The sequence below is a fragment of the Asterias amurensis genome, chromosome 16 (genome assembly GCF_032118995.1).
Source record: "Asterias amurensis chromosome 16, ASM3211899v1".
Taxonomy (NCBI): Eukaryota; Metazoa; Echinodermata; class Asteroidea; order Forcipulatida; family Asteriidae; genus Asterias; species Asterias amurensis.
This window is the reverse complement of record NC_092663.1, coordinates 16,960,043-16,985,925: the sequence shown is the minus strand read 5'-3', so window position 1 is coordinate 16,985,925 and position 25,883 is coordinate 16,960,043. Positions and strand designations below refer to the sequence as shown.

The 25,883-nt window shown below is 38.1% G+C and overlaps 2 protein-coding genes across 4 annotated transcripts; both read left to right on the top strand.

Moving 5' to 3' along the window:
• Positions 1–551: 551 nt before the first annotated feature.
• Positions 552–11,583, top strand: LOC139948932 (allene oxide synthase-lipoxygenase protein-like). Its single transcript, XM_071947303.1, has 15 exons — positions 552–578; positions 960–1,140; positions 2,493–2,695; positions 3,161–3,389; positions 3,815–3,859; positions 4,660–4,788; positions 4,894–4,991; positions 5,765–5,897; positions 6,695–6,790; positions 7,182–7,396; positions 8,018–8,277; positions 8,653–8,744; positions 9,170–9,343; positions 9,650–9,813; positions 10,220–11,583. Exons 2-15 carry the CDS (start codon positions 1,066–1,068, stop codon positions 10,332–10,334), a joined length of 2,028 nt encoding a protein of 675 aa, XP_071803404.1. The 5' UTR covers positions 552–578; positions 960–1,065; the 3' UTR covers positions 10,335–11,583.
• A 1,309-nt stretch (positions 11,584–12,892) lies between these two features.
• LOC139948855 (allene oxide synthase-lipoxygenase protein-like) lies at positions 12,893–25,774 on the top strand. Of its 3 annotated transcripts, none has more exons than XM_071947207.1 (15): positions 12,893–12,972; positions 14,759–14,969; positions 15,567–15,769; positions 16,103–16,331; positions 16,450–16,494; positions 17,530–17,658; positions 18,409–18,506; positions 19,027–19,159; positions 19,678–19,773; positions 20,163–20,377; positions 21,320–21,579; positions 21,906–21,997; positions 22,765–22,938; positions 23,506–23,669; positions 24,034–25,774. In XM_071947207.1, the coding sequence occupies exons 2-15, from the start codon at positions 14,892–14,894 to the stop codon at positions 24,146–24,148; spliced, it is 2,031 nt and encodes a 676-aa protein (XP_071803308.1). In that variant the 5' UTR covers positions 12,893–12,972; positions 14,759–14,891; the 3' UTR covers positions 24,149–25,774. The 3 variants fall into 3 exon arrangements, with proteins under 3 accessions (XP_071803308.1, XP_071803307.1, XP_071803309.1); XM_071947206.1 differs by having other exon boundaries at positions 12,917–12,960; XM_071947208.1 differs by having other exon boundaries at positions 12,918–12,972; positions 14,864–14,969.
• The last annotated feature ends 109 nt before the right edge of the window (positions 25,775–25,883 follow it).

Here is a 25,883-nt window from a genome sequence, read left to right as displayed (position 1 = left end):
TACAGCAGCGTCCGGGTGGACACGATTGCATATGCAACACCGTCCGGCGGACAATATTGCATATGCAATAATGTCCTCCGGATAGTATTGCATAGATGACATAATTGCATGCGACACCGGGACGCGCCACCGGGACCACGGTAGCTACAGACGGCGGCGGGTATGCTTAGGGACCTCTCGCACGAGGACTGGACTTGAACGAAGTACAGGGAAAACCTCACCGTTTTGAGAGATGATGATGATGATGTGTGAATAATTTCTAGTTTTAACAATCTTTCAACCGCACTCATTTTATAACAAGGCACCTTTTCAAAGGGGCTGTGCAGGGGTGCTTGTAGCCCAGACACAAACCCAATCAGTCGTGACGGCATTGTCAATATGTGATAATAATTGCTCATAGAAAAATAAGTTCACAGTTAAGCTCATATTTCAATTGAACACATTGCTGTCATAAGTCAATGTTACTCAGCCATTGTAGTACCAGAGCCATGGTAACTAGAATTTGTTGTCATATAAAAGTTCCGGCAGGTTATGTAGTCTAGTACCAGTGGTACACATTATCGGAGTTAGGTAAATAGGTGAGTCACTGTAGGGTAAAATTATAATCTTAGTGTTTTTACAGTAAAATTTATTTTCGAATCAGTTGTTTGCACTTTTTAAAATAATACCTGTATAAGCCTTAATGATGACCCTTGTGTTGAGACCCAGTGTTTGAAATGCCCAGTGTTACTTAAAACAAAATGTGGTTCTTATTAATATGTAAGAACCACAATCGGCACACACTTTGAAAGTGATTTTTGTCATATAATGGCTTTCTCTGCCATTGCTGTGTGTTTTTCAACGAATTGTTTCGAAAATTAATACTGCATGTACCTGCCTGCCAAATCAAGTTGCTTAATTTGTGCATTTTTTGCTTTCTTAATATTAAAACGTGTTTGTTTGATTTGTGTTCTTTGTAGATCTTCTGATTGTGCATGTTTAAACGTCTGCTGGCGAATGAAACGCAAAGAATTTTTCAAATTTAATTTGCGGTTCTTTTTGTAAGTTGCTGAACCAGCTACAACGATGGGCAGTGGTTGTGGGAAATCTATGGCCCTTCCCGATGGCTACACGATATCAGTCAAGACTGGTGATCATCAGGTATACCAATGTTATAGGAGCTGTGTCGCCGTGATCGTATCATGCAATAAAATGAACTCTCAACCCCAAACCTGGGGGGGGGGGGGGGTTCCCCTTTGTTAGACTAATACAGAGATCAATGGAGTTCCCTTATTATTAGACACCTTTCATTTTGCCACTATCGTTGGTGAGAAACGTGCACGTGTGAAAGGCTATCATTGGCTGAGCTTCGTGCGCAGCGCGTACACGCGTACACTAACCGTTTGCCACCGAAGATGGCGACCAATGACGTCATGTGGTATCCATCTATAAAGCCACATGCCGGTGTCGCATGCAAGTATGTCCTCTATGCAATACTATCCGGCGGACAATTATTGCATATGCAAAACCGTCCTTGTAGTAAATTAAACGCCCTTGGTCGACGGAACACGTTCGCCTTTTTTTTTTACAAGGGCAAGTCATGAATAACATGGGAAATGTTCGGCCGTTTGGGTATTCGCTGCTATCATAAAATACATGAATATTCATGTTGCTAATAAATACGTAGGTTCAGTGCATGCACTCTCGCTTACGCGCGAACAAAAATAAACAGTCATGTCCGCCGGAAGGTTTTTGCATAGCCCTGGACACGATTGCACGTGCAAAAGTGTCCGGAGCGGACAGTATTGCATGGCGGACACAATTGCATCTGAAACCGGCTCAAATCTAATTCCTTTATGTGACACTCTTCCTCTTGTGCTGTACACAGATACACCGCAAGAGGACTCCTGCAGCCGATTTCACGAAACGCTAGAATAATTCATATTTCGAGTTAGGACGAGTAACTTAGTCCTAACTTTGGGGTTAATCTTAACGTCGACATGTTACAGGGCAAGGTTGGGAGTCTTCCCAAGTCCCAAGATTTATCTTAAGTTAGGAATAGTTTGGTGAAATCGGCGGCAGTGATATTGCTGTGATCATTGCGACATATCACCGACTCAAATGTAATTCCATAACTCAAAAACTCATAGCAGAACAGGGTTTTGCTTGAAAGAAATATTGCCACAGTAAAATGAATTTAACTTGTTCAAGACACCAATTGCATCAAGACCCATTCATGATATGAAAATCAACTAATGAGCCAAACCCCCCACCCACAAAGAAAAAAACCCTAAAATGAAACAAAAACACATTTTTATTTGGGTACAAGATTTGTTTGTAGTATTAATAATAACATACTTTTTTTGTTATCAAGGGATGTGGATGCAGACATTTACATGGCTTTTGACATTTTTTTACCAACTGTGTTATACTTATAAACACAAACTGGGCACCAGACTGCACAGTAGATGAATACAAGATCAATTTTAAACAATGACTGTTTTTTGGTTCAGGGATCTGGGACAGATGCAGACGTTTACATGACCCTCGGCAAATTCAACGGCGATCGATCTAAAGAGGTTCAAGTTGGTTGTCGATGGAACGATGATTTTGAAAAAGGAAGTGAAGATCATTATAATATACAGAATCCAGGAATTAAAGAGGAAATCAGTCTTGTTATGATCCGACTTGATGAAGGCCCTCTTGTACAGCGATGGTAAGTATGAAATATAAACAACGATCCCCGGCTACATATCTATTTATTTTTTAATTTTATTTATTTTCAAGCAGCACAAATAGAGAGCCTGCAGATAGCCAAAAAGCGAAAAAAAAAAAGGTGAAATGCCAACTGGACGTTTATTACACTCCCGGGTCACAGTGACCCAAATTCGGTATGGCTGACCACTTCCAAGGTCAGGCTGACCCGAAAGGCGATCAGCAATGGCGTTTCAACTAGGATTATGCGTCAGTTGAATCAACTTTTGGTTCATTTCAACCCAGATTCCGGGTTCATGAGGCTTTAGCTTCATAGAGCCGCGGGGTAGCGGATCTATGAAGCCATCAAAGACAAAAAGGCCTTGACGAAAAGCTAATGACTCGGGTCAGGCTCCCAGACCTTGTTCCGGGTTAATTCTGACTCCGAAGCTTTCAGAGTATATTGACTGCCTTTTTATGCCCACAGGTTCGTTGAGACAATCAAAATCAAATACCAAGACTTGCCAGAAGATAGGAGCAGCATCTTCCCAATACATAGATGGATCAAAGATGGAGAGAAATTAATGGTAGTTAAGAATGACTCCACCTTGCCGCAAGAAGATCCTCACAAGAAACAAAGACTGGACGAACTGGCTAGGAAGAAGGATATCTACCAACTAGAGAAGAAGTTTGATGGGCAGCTGGCAATACCACAGGTACAAACAATTTTATCAGCACTCAGATTTTACAAAGAGCAAGGCAAAATAATTTGATAACCATTTTGCATGTAAAACTTGTGACCGGTATCTTGCTTGTTTCTGTTAAGCAGACAATTGTCAAGTAATATTTTCTGATTACATCGATCAATATGTTCTCCCTCATATAAAGTTGGACAACAATTAGGTTAAGGTGAAGCAGAGGTTTTTGTGCCTTAACTTATTGTCAGACAAACAACCAGAAAATACTATACAGAAATAAAACGTATACACACGACAGAGACTAGACAAACAGAATACATGACAGAGGCAAGTAAAAGATGGCGAGTAGGAAGACATCAATCCAGTTTAAGTAATACAAATGTAGGGCACATGGCGATACTTCAAAGTCCCCAAGACCTCACTTGTCACTCTCTTTACAACAGATTAAAAAGCTGCCAGCTGAGGAGGAATTTTCTAACAGCTACAAGGTGAGTCAAGTATTGATTAAATTAAACTAATAAAATAAAATAATATTCTTTTTCACCGATGCAAGTTTAACATCTCTTATTGTTGCGGTACCCGCTGCGAAAACATAGGATTCGAACTGCCTCTAGCTACCGGGCAATCTCGGTGGTCTAGTTGGTAAGACACTGCTCTAGAATTGCAAGGGTCGTGGGTTCGAATCCCATCCGAGAAACATGCCTGTGATATTTTTTCACAGGACTCGGGAAAGTACTGAGTATACAGTGCTAACACACATTGGTTATGGGTAAAAACCAAAATTAATATTCTTTATCCCCGATGCAAATTTAACATCTCTTACAAATTAATATGGTTGACTCATTTGTATTTTGAAAAGATAGTTTTTAAAAATAAAATGATCACAAGTGGCCATTACATTCAGGTCGAATTATGACATTTTAAATGAGTTGTAAAATTTCTATAAAAACCCACAAGGCACAAGCCACGATTAAAAAAGAGGTGGTGCCAGCCTCTTGTATAGTTATTTTTGTTTTGTTTTTACAACGACTTGACTTCGACACTATTGGTAATTATTAAAATATTTGAACTTGATTTCGAGACTCCAGAATAAGATCTCGAGGTCCCGAAACCAAGCAACTAAAAGCACACAACTTCGTGTGGCAATAGTGTTTTTTCGACGACCAAATGAGTTAAAATTTCCACAGGTTTGTTATTTTGTGCACATAGTGATATACCAAGTGAGAAGACTGGTCTTTGACAATTACCAATAGTGTCCAATGTCTTTAACTCTTGTCACCCCCTTCAGTTTGACGTGATCATAAAGCGAGGTGCCATCTACGCACTGGAATCTATTGCTATCCACTTGACAACAGGCCATTGGACATCCCTTGACGACATCATCAATGTCTACAATGACACACTGCCAATACCATACGTAAGTTACCAACAGTGTCAATGTCTACAATCACAATATTAAAGTATTCACGTCTTTCAAGTTACAAATAACTTACCATTGATGCTAATTATGTTTTTATTTCAGGGTGTTCAAAATTGGAGAAGTGACCAAAGATTTGCAGCTCAGAGACTAATGGGATGTAATCCAGTCCAAATACGTCTCTGCACGGAGATACCGTCAAAGTAAGTGCACTTCCAAATATTTCATGGCTTTAATATGGTATAATTTTAACAGCCATTAACTAATTAAACTTAAAGTGTTTAAAGAAACAGCAATTGCCGTATAGTGCCCTGCGCTTTTGCTGTGGTGCCCTTTGGACTGCTCAATAAATATACGTCTCTGCACGGAGATACCATTCAAGTAAGTCACAAAGTGGTTTCATTGCTGATTGAAAGTACTCCAACCCAAATCTAGGGCGCTCTTTGTCACCAGCTGTCATTTTAAAGGCAGTGGACACTACTGGTAATTGTCAAAGACTAGCCTTCACAGTTGGTGTATCTCCACATATGCATAAAATGACAAACCTGTGAAAATTTGAGCTCAATCGGTCATCGAAGTTGCGAGATAATAATGAAAGAAAAAAACACCCATCTCACAGGAAGTTGTGTGCGTTTAGATGGTTGATTTCGAGACCTCAAGTTCTAAATCTGAGGTCTCGAAATCAAACTCGTGGCAAATTACTTCTTTCTCAAAAACTATGGCACTTCAGAGGGAGCCGTTTCTCACAATGTTTTATACCATCAACCTCTCCCCATTACTCGTCACCAAGAAAGGTTTTATGCCAATAATTATTTTGAGTAATTACCAATAGTGTCCACTGCCTTTAAGTTTGTGTCTTGCCACTTAATTATTTTGTATCCGTTTTTATCTTTGTTTGGAATCATCATCCATCTCACTTAGTATAATATAGTATAATATTTTAACGAATCGTTGGATACTTCCAATTATTTTGCAGCTTTTCTGTGACAGACAAAATGGTGAAAGGGATCATCGAAGATCTGACAATAGAGCAAGCAATAGAACAAAAGAGACTGTTCATTGTTAACTACAGTATTCTTCAAGATCGCCAAACAACAGACAATAGACTGGTATGACAATCAGGTTTTGTTTCTCAGTGTGTGACATCAATAACACCATCACCGCTTAAAATATCTCATATATCTCATAAGGTTACAGCCCAAAGAGTTTTTGCCAACCAAAGTTGGAAAACTATGAGAAGTCATAATAATAATAATAATAATAATAATAGTAATAATAATAACCAGTTTTTATATAGCGCTTTTCACACCCAGAGGGCGTCTCAAAGCGCTTCCAACATTATTACCCCTGGTCACATGGGCCTTAATTCATTCCTTAAACCATCTCAGCTCCCTGGTGGGGAGTATGCAGCCTGTGCAACAATAATATGCGCTACTCGGCTAAATCAATCACAAGAACCATCTCTGCACTCACAGGTAATCAACTATCGGGTGCGTTCGTTTAGCTTCCCTGGGTCGACCACACACCGGGGTCGACCCAGGGAAGCTAAACGAACGCACCCATAGTTAAGTATCTTGCTCAGGGACACAAGTGTCACGAACGGGATTTGAACCCACACTCTGTTGAACAGACACACCAGAGCTTGAGTTCGGTGCTCTTATCCGCTCAGCCACGACACCAGATTGCCATAATGCAAAGCAGATTGCCATAGTTTGTAACCAAATGTTTACATAACGCTCAAAAATAGTGTTGAGTTTGTTTGAAGCAACCAACTAGTTATGGAATGTAGTTGTAGTTACAGTTTACGGAAAGGTTGAATTTGGACACAACATTAAGGTTACACGGTCTGTTTACACAGTAACTAAGGCCCACCAGCACCACCATAACATGTTTCATTGATTTACAGGTCTGTGCACCGATGGCACTCTTCTTCGTTGACAAAACAAAAACACTCATGCCAGTTGCAATTCAACTTCATCAGGACCCAGCCAATAATAATCCTGTAAGTTAAAAAATAAAAAATCTGCATATTTCTTGAGAATAAAAAAACGTCAAAAAGACAATTGGACATTTGTGAAATCATTTACACAAACAAATTAAACCATTCTTATACTGCGTATAAAGATTATCACCGCAAGGTCCCTACATACGCTGTCACTATTTTTCTACTGAGTTATGATTGGGAGCTACGTGTTGTTAAAGTATGATACCAATTCCTTTACAAAGAACCATGTAATGGTTTACAATGTCCTGCTAGGTGCTGTTCGAGTGTCATGACATTCGAACTATCCTGCTAAAGTACTGACAACACAAAACAAAAGATGCGAAACACATTTGAAAATTACTTGTTGAATGCATAATCCCTCAAATTATACACGTGTTTTACTTCCCAGGTATTTCTACCTACGGATCCTGAATACACATGGATTCTGGCCAAGATGTGGTTTAACAATGCGGATGGGGCATACCATGAAACCGTTTCTCATCTTGGGTTTACTCATCTCTTGGTAGAATCCATTGCAGTTGCTGCCAATCGATGTATTTCACCTTCACATCCAATCTTCAAACTCCTGGCTCCACATTTCCTTTACGTAATGGCTATAAATAGGTAACTATTACCAATGGGGTTCCCTCCTTCTAAAGGAATTGAAGTGCAGTGACACAACGGGAACCTCTTTCTTATTTTATTTTGTGTGGTCCCAAAAAGAGCCCGCCCAATATTAAACACTATTTCATGGTGTCACCGCAAACATATTCTTTCTTGACAAACCATCAAGCAAGTTAAAGGCATCCCTTATAATAGAACAAACAAAATGGAGTTATAGAGCTTTGCTAATATCAAGAAGTGGTATTAACTTATTCAAGTCTTCTGATTATAAATAAGAAAATAATATTATATATTGTAAACTGCCAACCAAAAGGACCTGCGGTATAAATGCATTAAATAGTAAATGACCTGACGATTCGACCATAATGGCAGATGCTGACCCAACAAGCTAACAACACAACATAACACAGTTGAATAGATAACACAAACATAAATCTTATGGCATAATTTTGACTAGTACAACACAGTACTTTGGTGCATAAAGACAAACAAGATGCATGTGATCCAGGTTTTTGTGTTGTACGGTAATTTTAATTCACATTTTTTATGAACATATTCATGTTGAATACATTCAAGCTTAGAGAAAGCGTAATCATAGTTGTGACGTCACATTCTTTTTAGTCTGGCTCTTGTAACTCTGATCAACCCTGGTGGAGTAGTGGACGAGATTATAAACATCGGTTATAAAGGATTTTTGGATCTAATCGGGAAAGTGTTTCCAACATGGCGTCTCAACGTAGAGGGGTCCCTTCCTGCTGATCTGCGCAATCGCGGTGTGAATGACCCGGATGTATTGCCAAATTATTACTACAGAGACGACGCCATTTTGCTGTATGAAGCCATCAAGGAATACGTGGAGTATGTGGTCAGCAAGCGATATTGTGAGTCATGAAATACTATTCTCTACAAACAAAATAATAATCTTATAATTTGTTTTAAAAGAGCAATTTTACAAATTCACCTTTGGTAAGACATATGCTCTAGAATTGCAAAGGTCGTGGGTTCGAATCCCTCCAGAGTAATATGCCTTTGGTTATCTTCACAGAACCCGGGTACTGATAAGAGTGCTTACACACATAGGTGTATAATATAGGTAAAACCAAATTAACATAATTCTTTATCCCCAGTGCAAGTTTAATTAACATCTATTACATTTCACATAACGTGAAATATTGCAAAAGAAAAACCTGAAGACACGAACTCTTCGAGACCAAGATTAAGATTAAGGTCAAGATCTTTATTTTTTGTTTTAACAGATTCAGCTGAGCTGTTAGCTGGTGACAATGAGATCCAGGAGTTTGCAGAAACTCTAGTGAGATCGACGGATGATGGAGGATGTGGTATACAGGTAGGTCAAGTAGCGGGAACTTTGCGAGTTAACCAAAGATAGCACGGAATGTGAAGATCACAGTTTGAAAAAGTCCAACTTTATCAAGACTGTTTTTTACAAAAATATAGATTCAAACAAGCGAGTCTTGAAAAGTTCATTGAATATCAGAACAGAGTTCTTGAATAATATGAACTGGTCTGGGCTCCAAAATGAAGGTGTAAAGTTGAAGACTATCATATATTATTGTGTACCGTTCACTATTTAAACATATGGGAATATCTAATATCCAATACCGATGTACAAGGTAGACACTCGCTGTACAAACCTATTGTGGAATGTTATATTATATCCAATATCAAACCATGGCCAAACAAACTTAATACTGTCATTACTTTGCGCCATTTAAAGAGTGAATGATTTGGTTTAATTTTTGACTTTTAAAGGGTGTGACTGGAGATGGCCAGTTTAAAACAAACGAGGAACTCATCGATGTGTTGACTTCGATCATTTTCACGTCAAGTGTAACGCACGCAGCGGTTAACTTCAACCAGTACGACGAGTATGGCTTCCCACCAAATGCTCCACTGTGGCTAAATGGAGCGCCACCAAGCGACAAGGTAGGAACACTAACTTGAAGAGTTTAAAAATCCTGATATCGTTTGTAGAGTCGACAGACACCAACATCCTCCTGAAGACGAGCATAGTATAGTGTTCGAAATGTCGAGACCACACTGGCTCTGTTCAGAGCCAACGCTTCCACAAAAGAGATTTACACATGGTTTTACCGGCAAGTTTATAGTTTATTTTTTTAAGTTTCTTCCTATTATCAACACCATCGAACAATACTTTGACACCAATCCAACAGGTTCACCAATCGAGACAATAAATAATTTGGTGAACATTTATGTCTTATGTTATCCCAGACTCCATTGACAGAGCAAGACATTCTAGAAAGTTTACCGAACAAGAAGCGCACCTTAGACATCATGTCCTTCACTCTGCTCCTTAGTGACAGAGCAACTCAGCGTCTTGGGAACTTTGAGAAGTTGTACCAGACGGATCCTGTGGGAAAGGAAGCAGTAGAAAGGTATCACTATGAACTTAATACACTTAATAAAACCAAACCATTAAATATCTACCTAAAACTAACCTTTGAACAGTTCAATTCATAGAAGCGTTTTTGAGATACTGCCAAAAATCTGGAGCGGTTTTGTCCACGCAGAAAGAAGTATATTTTGCAATTGGAAAACAAAATCTGAGCATCGTTATCTCAGATAAAAATTGTGGTAAATAAAATGCAAGATCTTTTTACCATAACCGAATACTGCTTTGAGGTGAAATATTTCTCAAAATCCATTCATAGTATCGTATGAGCTGCTCTACGTCTTACCAATTAAGTTGTTTTTGCCTTTAATCTTCCGAGCCAATACCAAATGTATACAGACCCTTCAAAGAATGTTTTTTTTGTAATCCTTCTTTATTTCTCTGCACAGATTCCGAGATAAATTGTATGCTACCGGAGATACCATCCGATCACGTGACGAAAAGAGAGACATCCACTATCCGTGTCTGGATCCCCGAGAGGTTCCCAACGCTATTAGCATCTAGAGCACTAGGCCATTATGCATATGACGTAATTTGAGAAGGGCGCCCTCACCTAGAGGCTAAAAGGACGTTGTTCATTGGCCAGTCCAGTGCGCCGCGCGTACAAATTTGTGCGTTTGCCAAATTGATCTCTGAGAGATCAATACTTTACCATTGTTTCGGTTTACCTCCAAGATGGCGACTGAATGACGGCAATGTATAAGGTCCATTCTCGGAACCTTCACCGTGTGCAGCCATTGTGTGCCAATACTGGTGCCAAACCCATTTTCTCAAATTGGCGTCAGTTATAAATAGCTTCAGTTTCTGTCTGAAATTAGTGTTTTAAAACACTGGGAATAACTGTCTAGTGTCAGGAAATGACAAATTAAATGACCTGTTTTGTATATAAACTATCTATTATCTATGACGATTCTTAATTGATGACATTATTATGCCATTTGAATAGATTGAAGCAGACTGGCAAATTCAGATACTCTACATCTTTAATTGTTAACCACTAAAAACTGTGCCTCATGAATGCGTGAACTCACAACTGTTTATGTAAAGCAAAGGCTTGAAGGTCGTGGATTTTGTGAATTTTTGAAGAAAAAAAAAATGGTTCAAAATTGTACCCTTGGGTTGTTGACTTTAAATCAGGAGCATTTTAGATCCACTAAACAACGGTTTATGTCCCGCTTTTCAAGATGGGGTCTTGCCAGTTTACTTAACTACTTGTTCAGAGGATTTTGGACTAACGTAGCTTATAAAAACTGATGGACAAAATTGATTTGATAAATTTGGAGAGGTTAAAACTTTTAATATGTTTTTGAGTACTTGTAAATAGTTAACGTTAAGCATGTTATGCGCGGCCCGAGGAGCCTTCTGAAAAAAATGTATAAGCCCCGCAACTTGCTGAAGGTCAAAGATGTAAAGACACTGGACACTATTAGTAAAAGCCTTAAGCCCCGCAATTTGCTGAAGGTCAAAGATGTAAAGACACTGGACACTATTAGTAAAAGCCTTAAGCCCCGCAATTTGCTGAAGGTCAAAGATGTAAAGACACTGGACACTATTAGTAAAAGCCTTAAGCCCCGCAATTTGCTGAAGGTCAAAGATGTAAAGACACTGGACACTATTAGTAAAAGCCTTAAGCCCCGCAATTTGCTGAAGGTCAAAGATGTAAAGACACTGGACACTATTAGTAAAAGCCTTAAGCCCCGCAATTTGCTGAAGGTCAAAGATGTAAAGACACTGGACACTATTAGTAAAAGCCTTAAGCCCCGCAATTTGCTGAAGGTCAAAGATGTAAAGACACTGGACACTATTAGTAAAAGCCTTAAGCCCCGCAATTTGCTGAAGGTCAAAGATGTAAAGACACTGGACACTATTAGTAAAAGCCTTAAGCCCCGCAACTTGCTGAAGTTCAAAGATGTAAAGACACTGGACACTAATAGTATTGGTAATTACTCAGAATGTTAGCATAAAAACTTACTTGGTAACTAGCAATGAAGAGCTGTTGGTAGTACAACACATTGTGAGGAATTGCCCCTGTGAAGTAACGAAGTTTTTTTTAAAGAGGTAATTTCTTTCCTACAACTTCGATGACCAATTGAGTCAAAATTTTCACAGATTAAATTTATTATAATAATATATACATTACGTATACATAAGTGAGGGTTTTTGACAATTAATAAATGTGTCCAGTGCCTTTAAAGTGAGAGTATACCATTAGATCTACTCCAAAAATTATAGACCTTAAAATCTTATGGTAAGAAGCACTGCAGCTGTTGTTAATCTTTGACAACTTCAAGACAATTGTTTTAATATTTTTTTTATCTGTTTGTGCTCTGTATTTACTGTTCCCAATAGACCTTGCCATCGTTGATAAACTGCGCTGGTTGGCCTGGCTGGTTTGAATGTTAGAAAAACATTTAAATAATGTGTTAACAGATGATGTGACAAAATTCAACATTTCTGCCAACTTTCAATAAACAACAAATATCCCATGATTGGTTGCATTGTTTTCAACAAATTCAAGATTTTTTTTGTAATACTTGTGTAAATTCGTACAATATGTTTTTGCTTTTTGTATTCACTGCTTCCGATGTCTTTCCAAGAAACAGGTTAAAGGGCAAAGTTACTTTAAGTTTACATTGTTGTGACTTGTGCTTGTGCCCCACTAAATGTTTGCTTAGTAAACAATTTTGTCAAGCAGTATTTTAGCCCTGAACGCGTACGCAAAGCGCGCGTACTATTTTCAAAACAACCACGGGACCAAGCTATAGCCTGAGCCGAATCCGAAGCCGTGGTTTCGAAAGGGCAATATACGGCAGTGAGTGTGCCCTCTATCATTCATGTACGTTCCATGGCACAATAACAACCTTGAAGCATTGTGTCATAGTACTATCTGACCTCGTTAGCGTATAAAAGAAACTGCTATTCATAGAAAAATACTTTACAAAAGATTTGTAATTATTCATAAAAAAGCTTAACCTTGATCTCAACTCATGGCAACACGAAGTAAACACTCTCTGTGTCACCATGGAGGAAATAATACATAACCATGGTGTCACTAATACATATTTTTTAGTAATGTACTTGACAGACCGAGTGCCATTTGGATTTATACAGATGTTATAGGTTCTTGTGGGTGAGTAAACAGGTAAATTTGCTAATTACTAGTTATTACACAAATAATTAAGTACAAAGATTTTCTTGAACTGTACATAAAACCTGCATTTTGCTGCATTTATTTTTTAACGTGGCTTAATTTGATATGTGTTCGTAAAATTTGTTTTTAATTTACTAGAATTTATTTATATAATGTTATTTTACATAAAACCATAATTTTGGTTGCCTTTATTTTAATTGTAGCTTAGTGTGATTTGTGTTCGTACAAAACGGTTAAATTAACTAAAACGTTATTATAATGTTTGTACAATGCTCCGACTTGTACAACATTATCCCCTGATTGCCGCTTCCCAGGTTGTATCGTTATTTAGGTGCATGTGATCCCTGGCTACACGACTTCTTACTGTGGCACTAAATCACCGGCACGTTAATCCGGAGGTCGTTGGTTCGAATCCCACTCTAGCCAATATTTCTTTGTTCAACCCCCCAAATCATTTAAAAATTACCCAGTCAGTTTCCCTTGTGTGGTTTATATCATGAGAAAGAAACCTTTATGTTTATATTAAATAAAAAAATGTGTTGTTTTGAAAGAGAAATATATAACCTATACGATGCTGAGCGACTTCGTTATTTAATAAAACACAATTTCTAAAACTGGGAAAACGTCTACCGCAATTTGCCGCATTTATTTTTTAATGCAGCTCAGTGTGGTTTGTGTGTTTCGTGAAATATTTAATGGTTAAATTTAATTAGAACTTTTAGTATAACGGTGTACATAAAATAAGCATTTTCCTGCACTTATTTTTGTTTTAATGCGGGTTAGTTTGATTTGTGGGTCGTAAAATTTGTTTCAAATTTACTAAAAACTTGTTATATAATGTTATTGTACATAAAACCCAAATTTTGCTGCTGCATTTATTTTTAATGTAGCTTTGTAGTGCGATTTGTGTTCGCACAAAACGGTTTAATTTAATAAAAACTGTCATTTCTGAAAATGGATGGAATTTGATGACTTTAATCACAAATTGTCCTCAACATAACTGCTCTTATACTTATTTACATTCCTACTTTTGTTTGTATGCGGGTTTAAATAAATATTATATTTATCCAAGAAACTATTTGAATAAAACATTGGTTCGGTATAAAATTGATTTCTTAAAATTAGTTTTGCCTGTGTCCGACATTTAATTAAAATGGTTTGTCGTGCAAGATGACCTCAAACCGACCCTAGCAACAAGCTTATGTCCATATTAGTATTGACTGTTTCCATAGCAATGGCCTCTTTGCGTCGATTAGAAGTGGATATCAATGAGCTCTGTGTGTTTGATTAGTTACGTACAGCTTAGCAGTACGCAAAATAAACACCATTACATTTACTGTTCTATTCTGATGTGGTGGACTCCGTTTTATGTTTTGGACCAAATTAGTCTTGTCTGACTTGAAATTACTAAATCGGCTGAAGAATGGGTTAACTACCTCAGTTGACGTACGCGAAATAAACCCAATTGCGAATTATTATTCTGATCTGTGGTCATCGTTTGTACGTTTTGGACCATATTAATCTTGTAGGATTTGAAATTGTCAAATCGGCTCAAGAAACCCCAGTTGCAGTACGCGAAGTAAACCCAATTGCATATTATTACTCTGCTCTGTGGTCATCGTTTAAATGTTTTGGACTATATTAATCTTGTAGGACTTGAAATTACCAAATCGGCTGAAGAAACCTCAGTTGCAGTTCGTGAAATATACACCAATGCATATTGCTACTCTGATCTGTGGTAATCGTTTATATGTTTTGGACTATATTAATCTTGTAGGACTTAGAGATACCAAATCGGCCGAAGAAACCTCAGTTGCAGTTCGTGAAATAAACACTATTCTGATCTGTGGTCATCGTTTACATGTTTTGGACCATCTTGTAGGACTTGGAGATACCAAATTGGCTGAAGGATGGGGAATGGATGTGTAGGAGGAACTGTGGTCAGACCTAATGGTTACAGGATAACGGTCAAGACTGGTGACCATAAGGTAAATCAATCATTGTGTTGACCATTACTTGCCATTATTTTCTTTGAACATGTCTAAAAAACTAAATATTTCAGATGTTCACTTAACAGGCTTCTTAAAACGAAGACGAAACTGTATTGTATTATTTCATCTTAATTGAAACTGATAACCTGCCTTGAAACTTACGTTTGGCCATTGAAGCCCACTGTTTGCTTAATCCCGTAAAACTAAATATATAACCTTTGAAAATATCATTTCAAAAGGTGGTAGCGTTTGAGATAATGCCGAAAATCTGGAGCGGTTATATTTATTCAAGAAGAATAACCCAATGTTGGAATTTACAATCTGAAAAACGTTGCTGCCAGAACGCTTCTCAGATTAAAATTTGGGGGGATAAAAAATAATATGTTTTCCATAATGGCAGTACTTGAAAAGTGAAAAGTTTCTCAAAATGCTTAATACTATCCAAAGCTGCTTACAAAGTAAGTTTTTATGTCAAATTAATTATTCATTACCTTATTATATACACACCTTTATAGATAAGGTCAAATTCACGCAGGCATGCCGACGAAGAAGGGCTACAAGATTAATTAAAACAAATTATTGTTGTTTTTCCAGGGATCTGGGTCAGATGCTGACGTTTTCATGATCCTCATAAAATCCAACGGCAAACGTTCTAAACAGGTTAAAGTTGGTTGTCGCTGGAAGGACGATTTTGAAAAGGGAAGCGTAGACCATTTTGACATTGAAAATCCTGAGATAACAGAAGAAGTTGACAAGATCGAGATAAGACTTGGTGAGGGTTCTCTGAAACAGGACTGGTAAGTCTAGCAATTTAGCAAATACTCAATAAGAAGACTAATAATAACACTTGTAGTGGTATAATGCGCACATAGGCACAGTAAAACCAAAAAACAAAAGGTAAGAATACAAACGCAACAGAATAAGTTTGTGAAATTCTGTGAAATACGTTTTTCGATTGAGAGTGAAGTAGTTCGTTCCAATTTACCTCAAAAAGAGTGACACTGATTGACTTTAAGAGTGAAACTGACACCACTCGGACAAGAGAGTGAAATTTTCACTCTTTTACATTAAGAGAGTACAACAAGTAACAGAGATCACGTGACAAGTCATTATGGCATATTTTCTTATAGGTTCGTTGAGACAATCAGAATCAAATACCAAGACTTGCCAGAAGACAGGAGCAGCATCTTCCCAATACATAGATGGATCAAAGAGGGAGAGGAACTAATGGTAGTTAAGAATGACTCCACCTTGCCGCAAGAAGATCCTCACAAGAAACAAAGACTGGACGAACTGGCTAGGAAGAAGGATATCTACCAACTAGAGAAGAAGTTTGATGGGCAGCTGGCAATACCACAGGTAAACAAAATTAAGAAAGAAGAGAAAGGTGATCTTTTTAAAGCTATGTTGCGGATGAAGTTTGTCTTTGCTGATAGTCTGGCTTTTGAAGAATGTTTTATTCTTTTTTTTAACACAGGTCAAGGAGTTGCCGGTCGAGCAGGAGTTTTCGAATAAATATTTCGTAAGTCAATTTGGATTTGTAAAACAAAATACTATTAGGCCTACATCAGTGAATTTTCACAGAATAGTATACAGTGTGACAATTCTATACAAGCTGTCGACAAAGCTATAGTTTTTGCATCGATTAAGCCACGAGGTCACCAATACTATTTTGGTACACTGGGGGTCAAATTTTCATCCGAGCTAGGTGTTATTTATTTTTGTTCAGTTGTTGTTGTTGCTTTATTTGTTTGCGCAAAATATCAACACGCTTGTGGTGCAGAACGGAAACCTGAACAGGCACGCATGCCCACTAAATGGGGATTACTTGTCTTGTCCATCTGAAATGATAATGATTGTTTTAATTGTTAATTACTTTAAACAGAAACTAATCCCCCCAGTCTTCTTCATTGACTGTATTTAAATCCTGCTTAAAAACCCACCTGTTTTCCTCACGTTTTTGTGATTAATTTGTTGTTCTTTTCTTTTTGTTAGTGCGCCATGAGCGTCAGTCATGGCGGATACCGGCGCCTTATAAATTTTCATTATTATTCTTATAATTATTATTTTAAAAAAAAGCTCTGAAATGCATTTACAAGACTTAATATTCATTTCAATACATAAAACACCAATTGGTGGTTGTCTTAAAGAAACATTACGGAATTGGTTTCTGCTAGCAAAAAAAGTTGCTGGCAGTGTAAGCACTTTATGTAATCCACTGTATACATAAACTGACAAACCTGTAGAAGTTCGAGATCGATCGGCCATCTGGGTCACGAGAGAATAGTGAAAAACCGATTACAAATTTTGCGTTGCATCGATGCCAAAACAAAAAATGAATAAAACGCCAACTGAGCGGAAAAACTCCAAATCCAAACGCGAAATAAGATTATTTATAGAGATATTAGAAATATTTTAAGGGATGTTTTCTACTATCATCATCATTAGACCGTGTAAGTTTTATGTAAATCTATGATCTTCAAGATTTTCGTTTCTTACCAATACTAACTTTCCTTTAATAATACTAAAATGTATTTACTCTTAACATTCACAAAAGTTTGACGTGTTGGCAAAGCGAACGGTCATCTATAAACTTGATACAATTGCTATCCACTTGACAACCGACCGTTGGACATCCCTTGATGACATCATCAATGTCTACAATGAAACACTACCAGTGCCTTACGTAAGTTGAACAAATAAAACCCTCATCATATTTTCATATCCAGACTTGAAAAAACAAAAGAACGAATTAAATCACTATCTTAAAGAGCAATCCCCATAATAAAGAAATTTAGAACGAACAGGCAAATTAAACAAATACATGGAATATTCTATGGACTCTTGTATGAGCAATAAAATGTTCACTGCTATAAAATAAAGAAACAATATAAACCACAAGGGAAACTGACTGGGTAAATTTTAGATGATTTTGGCGGTATAACAAAGAATGGACTAGAGTGCTAGGGATTCTAACCAATAACCTCCGGATTAACGTCCGGTGCCGCTCTACCAACTGAGCCATATCTAGCCCTAAGTTGGCAAATTAATCCGGAGGTCGTTGGTTCGAATTACACTCTTGTCCATTCTTTGTTAAACCCCCAGAATCAAAATTAAAAATAAACATTACTTAAGAATGTAGAAAATACCAAGAGTTTTTCAAAGGCTAAAGACTCAATTTTTGTAACGGTCATAAAAGCTACAGAATGCCCACGCTGCCTTTGACTAACCTCACAGACACTATGGCATTAGTAGTCAAGAGCACTCTCGACCCTAAATGACTGTTTTTGAGTCGAAAATATTGCTCAAAACTGCTGGATTTAAAACTCAGCTGATACAAATGTACATAAACAAAAGCTGAAGGAAGAGCTTCATCTACCTTGACGAAAGTTCTGTAGTATATATCCATAATTATGCCATTTTCTTTTTATCTCAGGGTGTCAAAAACTGGAGATGTGACAAGAGGTTTGCAGCACAGAGACTAATGGGATGTAATCCAGCTCAAATATGGCTCTGCACGGAGATACCGTCAAAGTAAATGCAATTTTTAAAGACGACACACGAGCCACAATTTAAAAGCTCTCCCTAACAATTTGTATAGCATTATTCACAAAATCATCTGTTAAAGTGTTCAAAAATGGGGTATAAATAATAAGATTCAAGGTTACATAAGTCACCAAATGTTGAATTGACACGCATTTTGCTACTAACGTATTTCCTTCAAATGCCACTTCACATAAAAGTCATGACCTGTTACTACTCCTCAGCATAAGTTTCAGTTGATCACCCAAAATAGAGATCTGGTTAATAAAGAGCAAAATACTAATCACCAACGTTTAGAAAGTTCTACTCGTATGACGTACTTCCCTTTATTCCGTTTCGCAATGACGTATTATTTTTTATTTATTTGTTCCAACAAATTCTCAAAAAATGTAGAAGATAAGAATACATTACTTTTACATAAACACGTGTTTTAGGAAACAGAATAATTTTGACACTCATGGACGACCCTCAGACCATCTTGACAATTTTTTAAGATTGTTCTCTTTTGCAGCTTTGCCGTGACCGATGACATGGTGAAACCAATCATGGAAGGAATGACCTTAAAGCAAGCAATTGAAAAGAAGAAACTCTTCATTGTCAACTACGAGATTCTGAAAGACCTCGCTACTACAGATAACAGACTGGTAATTCAATTAAATCCATATTTCAATCAGGTTTATTATTGTCATGTTAAAAAATTACAAGACGGACGTTAAGAATGTTTAAACACAGTTGGTATATATAGTATTCAAAGATACCCCTTCACTCAACTAAAAACCAAGGCCCTGCACTCTGAGCACCCCCGGTCAGGTGTCAAGGGGAGCTTGACCCATACGGGTCATTGTGACCCGGAATCTGTGTCAGAATGGTCCCGGTGGGTGAAACTGACCCAGAGAATCCGAGCTGAATTTTCAAACCGGGTCAGCCTCACCCAGAAACGGGTTAGGCTCAAGAATGGGACGCGGGATCCGGGTTAATTTTAACTTAGGTTTTTTTTGGCGCCCATAACAGCACTCCTATAACCCTTTGAAAGCATATCAAAGGCGAGATTGCCAATGTGGTCGTATAAGATGATGAGGCAGCTAAGGAAAATACAACCACAATCTTCACTCGGGAATCTTGACTGCTTTCATTAATTGTCTGTCATTTTGATTTACATCAGGTCTGTGCACCAATGGCACTCTTCTTCGTTGACAACACAAACACCTTAATGCCAGTTGCAATTCAGCTTTTTCAAGACCCAAGCAATGATAATCCTGTAAGTTTAAGTAAATTTTCACAACTCTTTCATGGCTATTTCTTTAAAAAACAAAAGAGAGATATATCTTAACGCCACAAGTTCAACGTGAGAGGCCTACACTTAACCGATTTGGGGTTCGACCCAAATCAACTGTTACCATAGGCACATTGCCATATATCCTCCTTGGGCTGAAACAGGGCTCCCCTCCGTCCGTAAGGATGAGAATGGGTCCACAAGGAGCAGAACGCACTACCAATTCACAATCTTGTTTTGTTGAATGGCGAGTGACATGACATTCGAACCATCCTGATGAAGAGAGCTGGCAACACACCGCTAGCTTAAAAGATGCCGAAACAAGTTTAAAAATTGATTTAAAAAGTAGTAAACTATAAGATTTTACCTCCAAGGTATTTCTACCTACGGATCCTGAGTACACATGGATTCTGGCCAAGATGTGGTTCAACAATGCGGATGGGGCATACCACGAGGCAGCCACCCATCTTGGTTTTACTCATCTCTTGGTAGAGTCCACTGGAGTGGCTGCAAATCGATGTCTTTCACCTTCGCACCCAATCTTCAAGCTTCTGGCTCCACACTATCTATACCTGATGGCCATTGATAGGTGAGTGGAATAACGGTAACTTTTGGTGTTGAAAATTGTTCAGAATGTCATGGTCTGGTTGGAGTGTCTTTCCTCGCCTTCCAAACTCTGGTACCCCGGTTTGAATCCCACCTGGGGAATTATGTGGATTGGATTATCTTAATACTGCGTGAGCTTTCACTGGAATAATTATGTTAGGTTTTTCTGCCAAACCAACCGTCTTCTTTGGGTTCTTGGCAAGTGATTATGTTCGCTTTACGGAGAGTCCTTGGCTGCATTACCAGAATCAATTAAAGATATACGGTTTCCATAAATTACAGTTCATATACAACAAGATGGCACTTTCAGTCATGATTTGCAGAGTTATTGACTCGAGACATGTGACTTGAGCTAGAGTCGGACTCGAGTCGTTATTTCATTGACTTGTGACTTGACTTGTAACTTTCAGTACAACTAACTTGCGACTTGGCCTGTGACTTGACTTGGACTTGCAAAATACTGACCTATGACTGGACTTGAACTTGCAAAATAATGCCCTGTGACTGGACTTTGGACTTGCAAAAAAATGACCTGTGACTGGACTTGGGACTTGCAAAGTAATGACCTGTGACTTGACTTGAACTTGCAAAATAACGAACTGTGACTTGACTTGAACTTACAAAATACTGACCTGTGACTTGACTTGAACTTACAAAATAATGACTTGTGACTTGATTTTAACTTGGAAAATAATTATTTGTGACTTGATTTGAACTTGCAAAATAATGACTTGTGACTTAACTTGGACTTGCAAAAGAATGACCTGTGACTAGACTTGGGACTTGCAAAGTAATGACCTGTGACTTGACTTGAACTTGCAAAATAATGACCAGTGACTTGACTTGAACTTGCAAAATAATGACTTGTGACTTGCTTGGACTTTCTACCAACTCTGATGTTTTGTTCTTTGTTCAATATATTCAGTCTGGCCCTGGTTTCCCTCATCAATCCCGGTGGTTCGGTGGATGAGAACATGAACATCGGTCAAGTGGGTTTCATATCAATCACTGAGAGAGTGTTTCCAACATGGCGTCTCAACGTAGAGGGATCCCTTCCTGCTGATCTGCGCAATCGCGGTGTGGAGGACCCGGATGTATTGCCAAATTATTACTACAGAGACGACGCCATTTTGTTGTATGAAGCCATCATGGAATACGTGGAGTATGTGGTCAACAAGCGATATCGTGAGTCACACAAATTGTGAATAAATCTATAACAAAATAGCAATTTCAACAAAATAAATATAAATAAAAAGTAACTTTGCGGGGTATAAATATTGTGGGAGTGTCGGCTCTGTCTTCTCCTGAAGACGAGTACAGAATATTGTTCGAAACGTCGAGACCACATCGGCTCTTTCCAGAGCGGAACACTCACGCAAAAGCGATTCAATACATGGTTCTATCTGCAAGATTACGTATATTGGAGTTCTTATTATTCACACAATGCAAAGCTTAATTAAATCAGAAATATTTCAGCATCTTTTACAGCAAATTCAATTTTTTTAAAACAGATTCAGCTGAACTCTTAGCTGGTGACAATGAGATCCAGGAGTTTGCAGAAACTCTAGTGAGATCGACGGATGATGGAGGATGTGGTATACAGGTAGGTCAAGTTCATTCGAGGGAAAAGTTGTATTGTTTTTCATCCTTATTTATTTACTTATTTAATTATTACACATCCAACAGCACAATTAGCGCGAATTGTAGAATGAATAGGAAACGAGAATGCTCAGTTTTAGATGTGAGAGGAAAACCACAATTGGGAAAACCCACGCAGTCAGATTGGGACTAAAACCGTGCTGAGGCGGGTCTTGAACCGGGGTGAAAGGCAGGGAAAGAAATAACTTTTAGCTTCTTACGATAAAATCAAATTTCATAAGAGTATTTACCTTCCCTGACAATAAAAAAACATCAATTTCTAAGTGTTTAAAAATGTAAAATTACCTCGTGGTATATTTTCTTCAGTAGGAGGAAAATGTGCAATGCAGACATCATCACCAAAGACACGAATATCAATCTAAACGAGACCCAACCGAAACAGGTCAACTCGTACCCAAGTCAACTCGTACCCAAGTCAACTCGTACCCAAATTATTATACCCAAGTCAACTCGTACCCAAGTCAACTCGTACCCAAGTCAACTCGTACCCAGGTCAACTCGTACCCAAGTCAACTCGTACCGAGTAAGAGTTGACTCGGGTACGAGTTGACTTGGGTACGAGATGACCCGAATTCGACCCAACAACTCATGAGGGACAAAGCAACCTGGCACCATTTCATCAAAGCTGCTTATACTGTGAAGGGAGGTGATGAGATGTAAATGTAAATGTTTGTGAAAATATTTTGACGATCGAATTGTTTTTCTTCCAAGGGAGTCACCGGGAATGGACAATTTAGCACAAACGCCGAGCTGATCGATGTGTTGGTCTCAATCATTTTCGCTGCCAGTATCAGCCACGCAGCGGTGAATTTCAACCAATATGATGAATATGGTTTCCCGCCAAATGCTCCTTTGTGGATGAGTGGACAACCGCCAACAAATAAGGTAAGTGTAACGAATTCGGAGGAAATGGCTCATGGGGCTCGTGGGGCCCCGGGCCGGCAGAGCTCCGTCGACCAAGAGCCTGCACGGCCGACTTGGTCAGTAATTAAAGCAGGAATAACATAGGCGCATTTAAAGGTATGCACAGCCTTTCATGGATGGGTTACTTAACTAATCACTCATTTTGTTACAAGGAGAACACAATGAACAAAAGATAAATATTGAGTAATTCTTTGCATATCTGTTGACAAATTTAAATCACTCTTTATTCATAGTTGAATTGAGATAACTGCTCAGTGTTCAGTGGTTTTCAAACTGTTGTTCATAAAATGGACACGAAAAAAATATGTAGCCTACACATGATCGTTGCTAGCTGTGCACATTATGCATATTATAGTGCAAACAAACAAACCAGCGTTTCCCAACATTTGTGTATTAAATTACCCTAACAAAAAGTTACCTGACTAATTTGATATTAAGTTTTCTTTTAGTATAACATTTATTTGGGTTGAAATAGTTTACAAAAAATTGTGTTTTATAAAATTGCTATTTTTTGAACTTTTCCCCAAGACTCCATTGACAGAGCAAGACGTTCTTGACAGTCTACCGAACAAGGAGCGAACCTTAGGAATAATGACCTTCACAGCACTTCTCAGCGAGAGGGCAACTCAACGTCTTGGCAACTTCGAGAAGCTGTACCAGACGGATCCTATTGGAGGAGAAGCAGTGAGAAGGTATTAAACCCCCTTTTGTTCCAGGGAAAAGGGGAAAACAATTATGTTCTTTCAACTTTTTATGATTAGTCATAAGTTACAATTCAGTTTTGTTTTATGCTGTGATGACTACATTGTGAATAAGCCTTTTATCAGCTAACATCTATTTTATAACAAAAAATATATCTATCTATCTACCTTATGTCCCATCATTAGAAAATGACACTAGTTGGTACAAACAATAATTTTGGGAAATTGTACAATTTCATTTGTAAGATTTTATTGTGCATTTTAGGAAAAAGGGAATCAAGTGTTTCTTTCTTTATTGAAAGCTTTCATAATCGTTGATGTAAAAAGATTAACCCATTTTTATTTCTCTCGACAGATTTCAAGACAAATTGTCTTCGGTTGGAGATACCATTCGATCACGTGATGCAAAGAGAGACATCCATTACCCGTATCTGGACCCTCGGCAGATACCAAACGCTATTAGTATTTAGAGAAACTATAGAAAACTATATTTTATAGTTGGTTTATAACCATAGAGGTATGTTGACTCTCATGGATCAATGACTGAAGTCTCGCGCGTATTCAAACACTGTGGGACCCGTTTAAAAGTGCGCAAGTTTGTTTCCTTCATGCGTTATTAAAAGCAATGTGCGTGGGACCAAAATGACCCCCAAAATCGAAATTGCGCAAGACTTGCACAACTTTCTTTGACCTTTACGAAGATGAGAGAGTCGTCTGGTTTTTCACTTCGTTCAAGCCGGCAGCAAAGACCGATAGTGACTTGGAAAACAAGATAATAGGTCTGTCGAATAATAATTCAAAGTAAGTTAAAAACCATAGAGCTATATAGGCCTATATGGGGTCACTCACACTGGATCAAAGTTGGGACCCCTTACACATTTGTTGATACTTCACTTATAATGTTACGATCCTCAAAACTGTGTTTCATCAAGTAGGCCTATACCTCAGTGCATATCACGTCTGTATGCTGGTGACACTGGACAGTGAGGCCTCATTTTTGTATATAAACAACCATCGTTGGTGCCTATTGTATTCTTAACAATCAGTCTGAAATAATGTATAATGAGATATTATGAATATAATGTCATCCGAAATCGATGCCACTGCCGTCAAAGTGAACTATGTCATGTGGTACATTATCCTAACCAATATCCTGCGGTAACATTGTGTCTTTTCGAAAAATCAACCAGTGTGACAATAATCGACCTCAGTTAGGGAAACATCTCTTTCTTTAAAGCCATATGCTCAAGCTGCTTAAACTGTTAGTTTAATCAAGAAAAATGGTGGTCATCACTCTAATAAGGTGACCCATCGGCTGAATATTTTAAAACCACCCTTAAGATTGTTTTGTTAATAGTCCCGCCCAGTATATCGGAATCAGCCCCGAAGTGCCAACATCACCAGCTATTAATTGTGGTGTTCAACAAGTGCAGATAGGAAAAATGACCATGGTATAAGGGTGACTTGGATTATTGCTGCCACATACTGACGTTTTAGAAGTACCGTTAGTTTTTTGTTTTTTTGACGGTATACAATTGGTAATCACTCTTAAATTAATGGCAATACAACAACTTACTTCTTACTTAGTTCGCGAAGTACAGAAGAATTCGAAAGTATAAAAAATTATACCGGTTTTTATAACAAAAAGTGAATATGAGAAGAAGCATTTATGGCCAGAAACACTTTTCAGATTTCCAATTGCGGATTATTCGTCCTAGCTCTACGTGGATATAACCGCTCAGGATTTCCGCCATTATCTCATAGGCATATTATATATTATAGCGTTTTAAAATGAAATACTAACAGGAAGTTTTTTTATATATTATGAAACTACTATTGTATATAATGATTGAAACAATCGAACGGCTTAAACAAAATGTATACGTGGACAACGATTACCGAGTGGTTTACACACAGTTATAACGTCTGATCATAGATATAGAATTAAATAACTAGATCGGCCGCGCGTACATACGCGCCATTACCTGTGTAGAAAATAAAATTGTTCGCCATGGACGCGGTAAAAATTTCACGTTCGAAAGGCGACGCGCAAAAATGAACACGGGAGATAGGCCTTTGACGCGCTAAATGTCACGTGCTGACGGCAAAAAGTCACGTGCTGACGGCAACGCACAGAAAATGTACACGGGAGATAGGCAATGGCAGCCCCCATGCCAGAACCTGCGTATTTACGCGCGGCCGATC

Excerpts from the sequence above, each read along its gene's own strand:
- LOC139948932 (XM_071947303.1), top strand. The coding sequence starts at position 1,066 with ATGGGCAGTGGTTGTGGGAAATCTATGGCCCTTCCCGATGGCTACACG. Across the intron at positions 2,696-3,160 it reads GGCCCTCTTGTACAGCGATG|GTTCGTTGAGACAATCAAAA; the intron begins GTAAGTATGAAA and ends TTATGCCCACAG. Across the intron at positions 4,992-5,764 it reads TGCACGGAGATACCGTCAAA|CTTTTCTGTGACAGACAAAA; the intron begins GTAAGTGCACTT and ends ATTATTTTGCAG.
- LOC139948855 (XM_071947207.1), top strand. The coding sequence starts at position 14,892 with ATGGGGAATGGATGTGTAGGAGGAACTGTGGTCAGACCTAATGGTTAC. Across the intron at positions 15,770-16,102 it reads GGTTCTCTGAAACAGGACTG|GTTCGTTGAGACAATCAGAA; the intron begins GTAAGTCTAGCA and ends ATTTTCTTATAG. Across the intron at positions 18,507-19,026 it reads TGCACGGAGATACCGTCAAA|CTTTGCCGTGACCGATGACA; the intron begins GTAAATGCAATT and ends TCTCTTTTGCAG.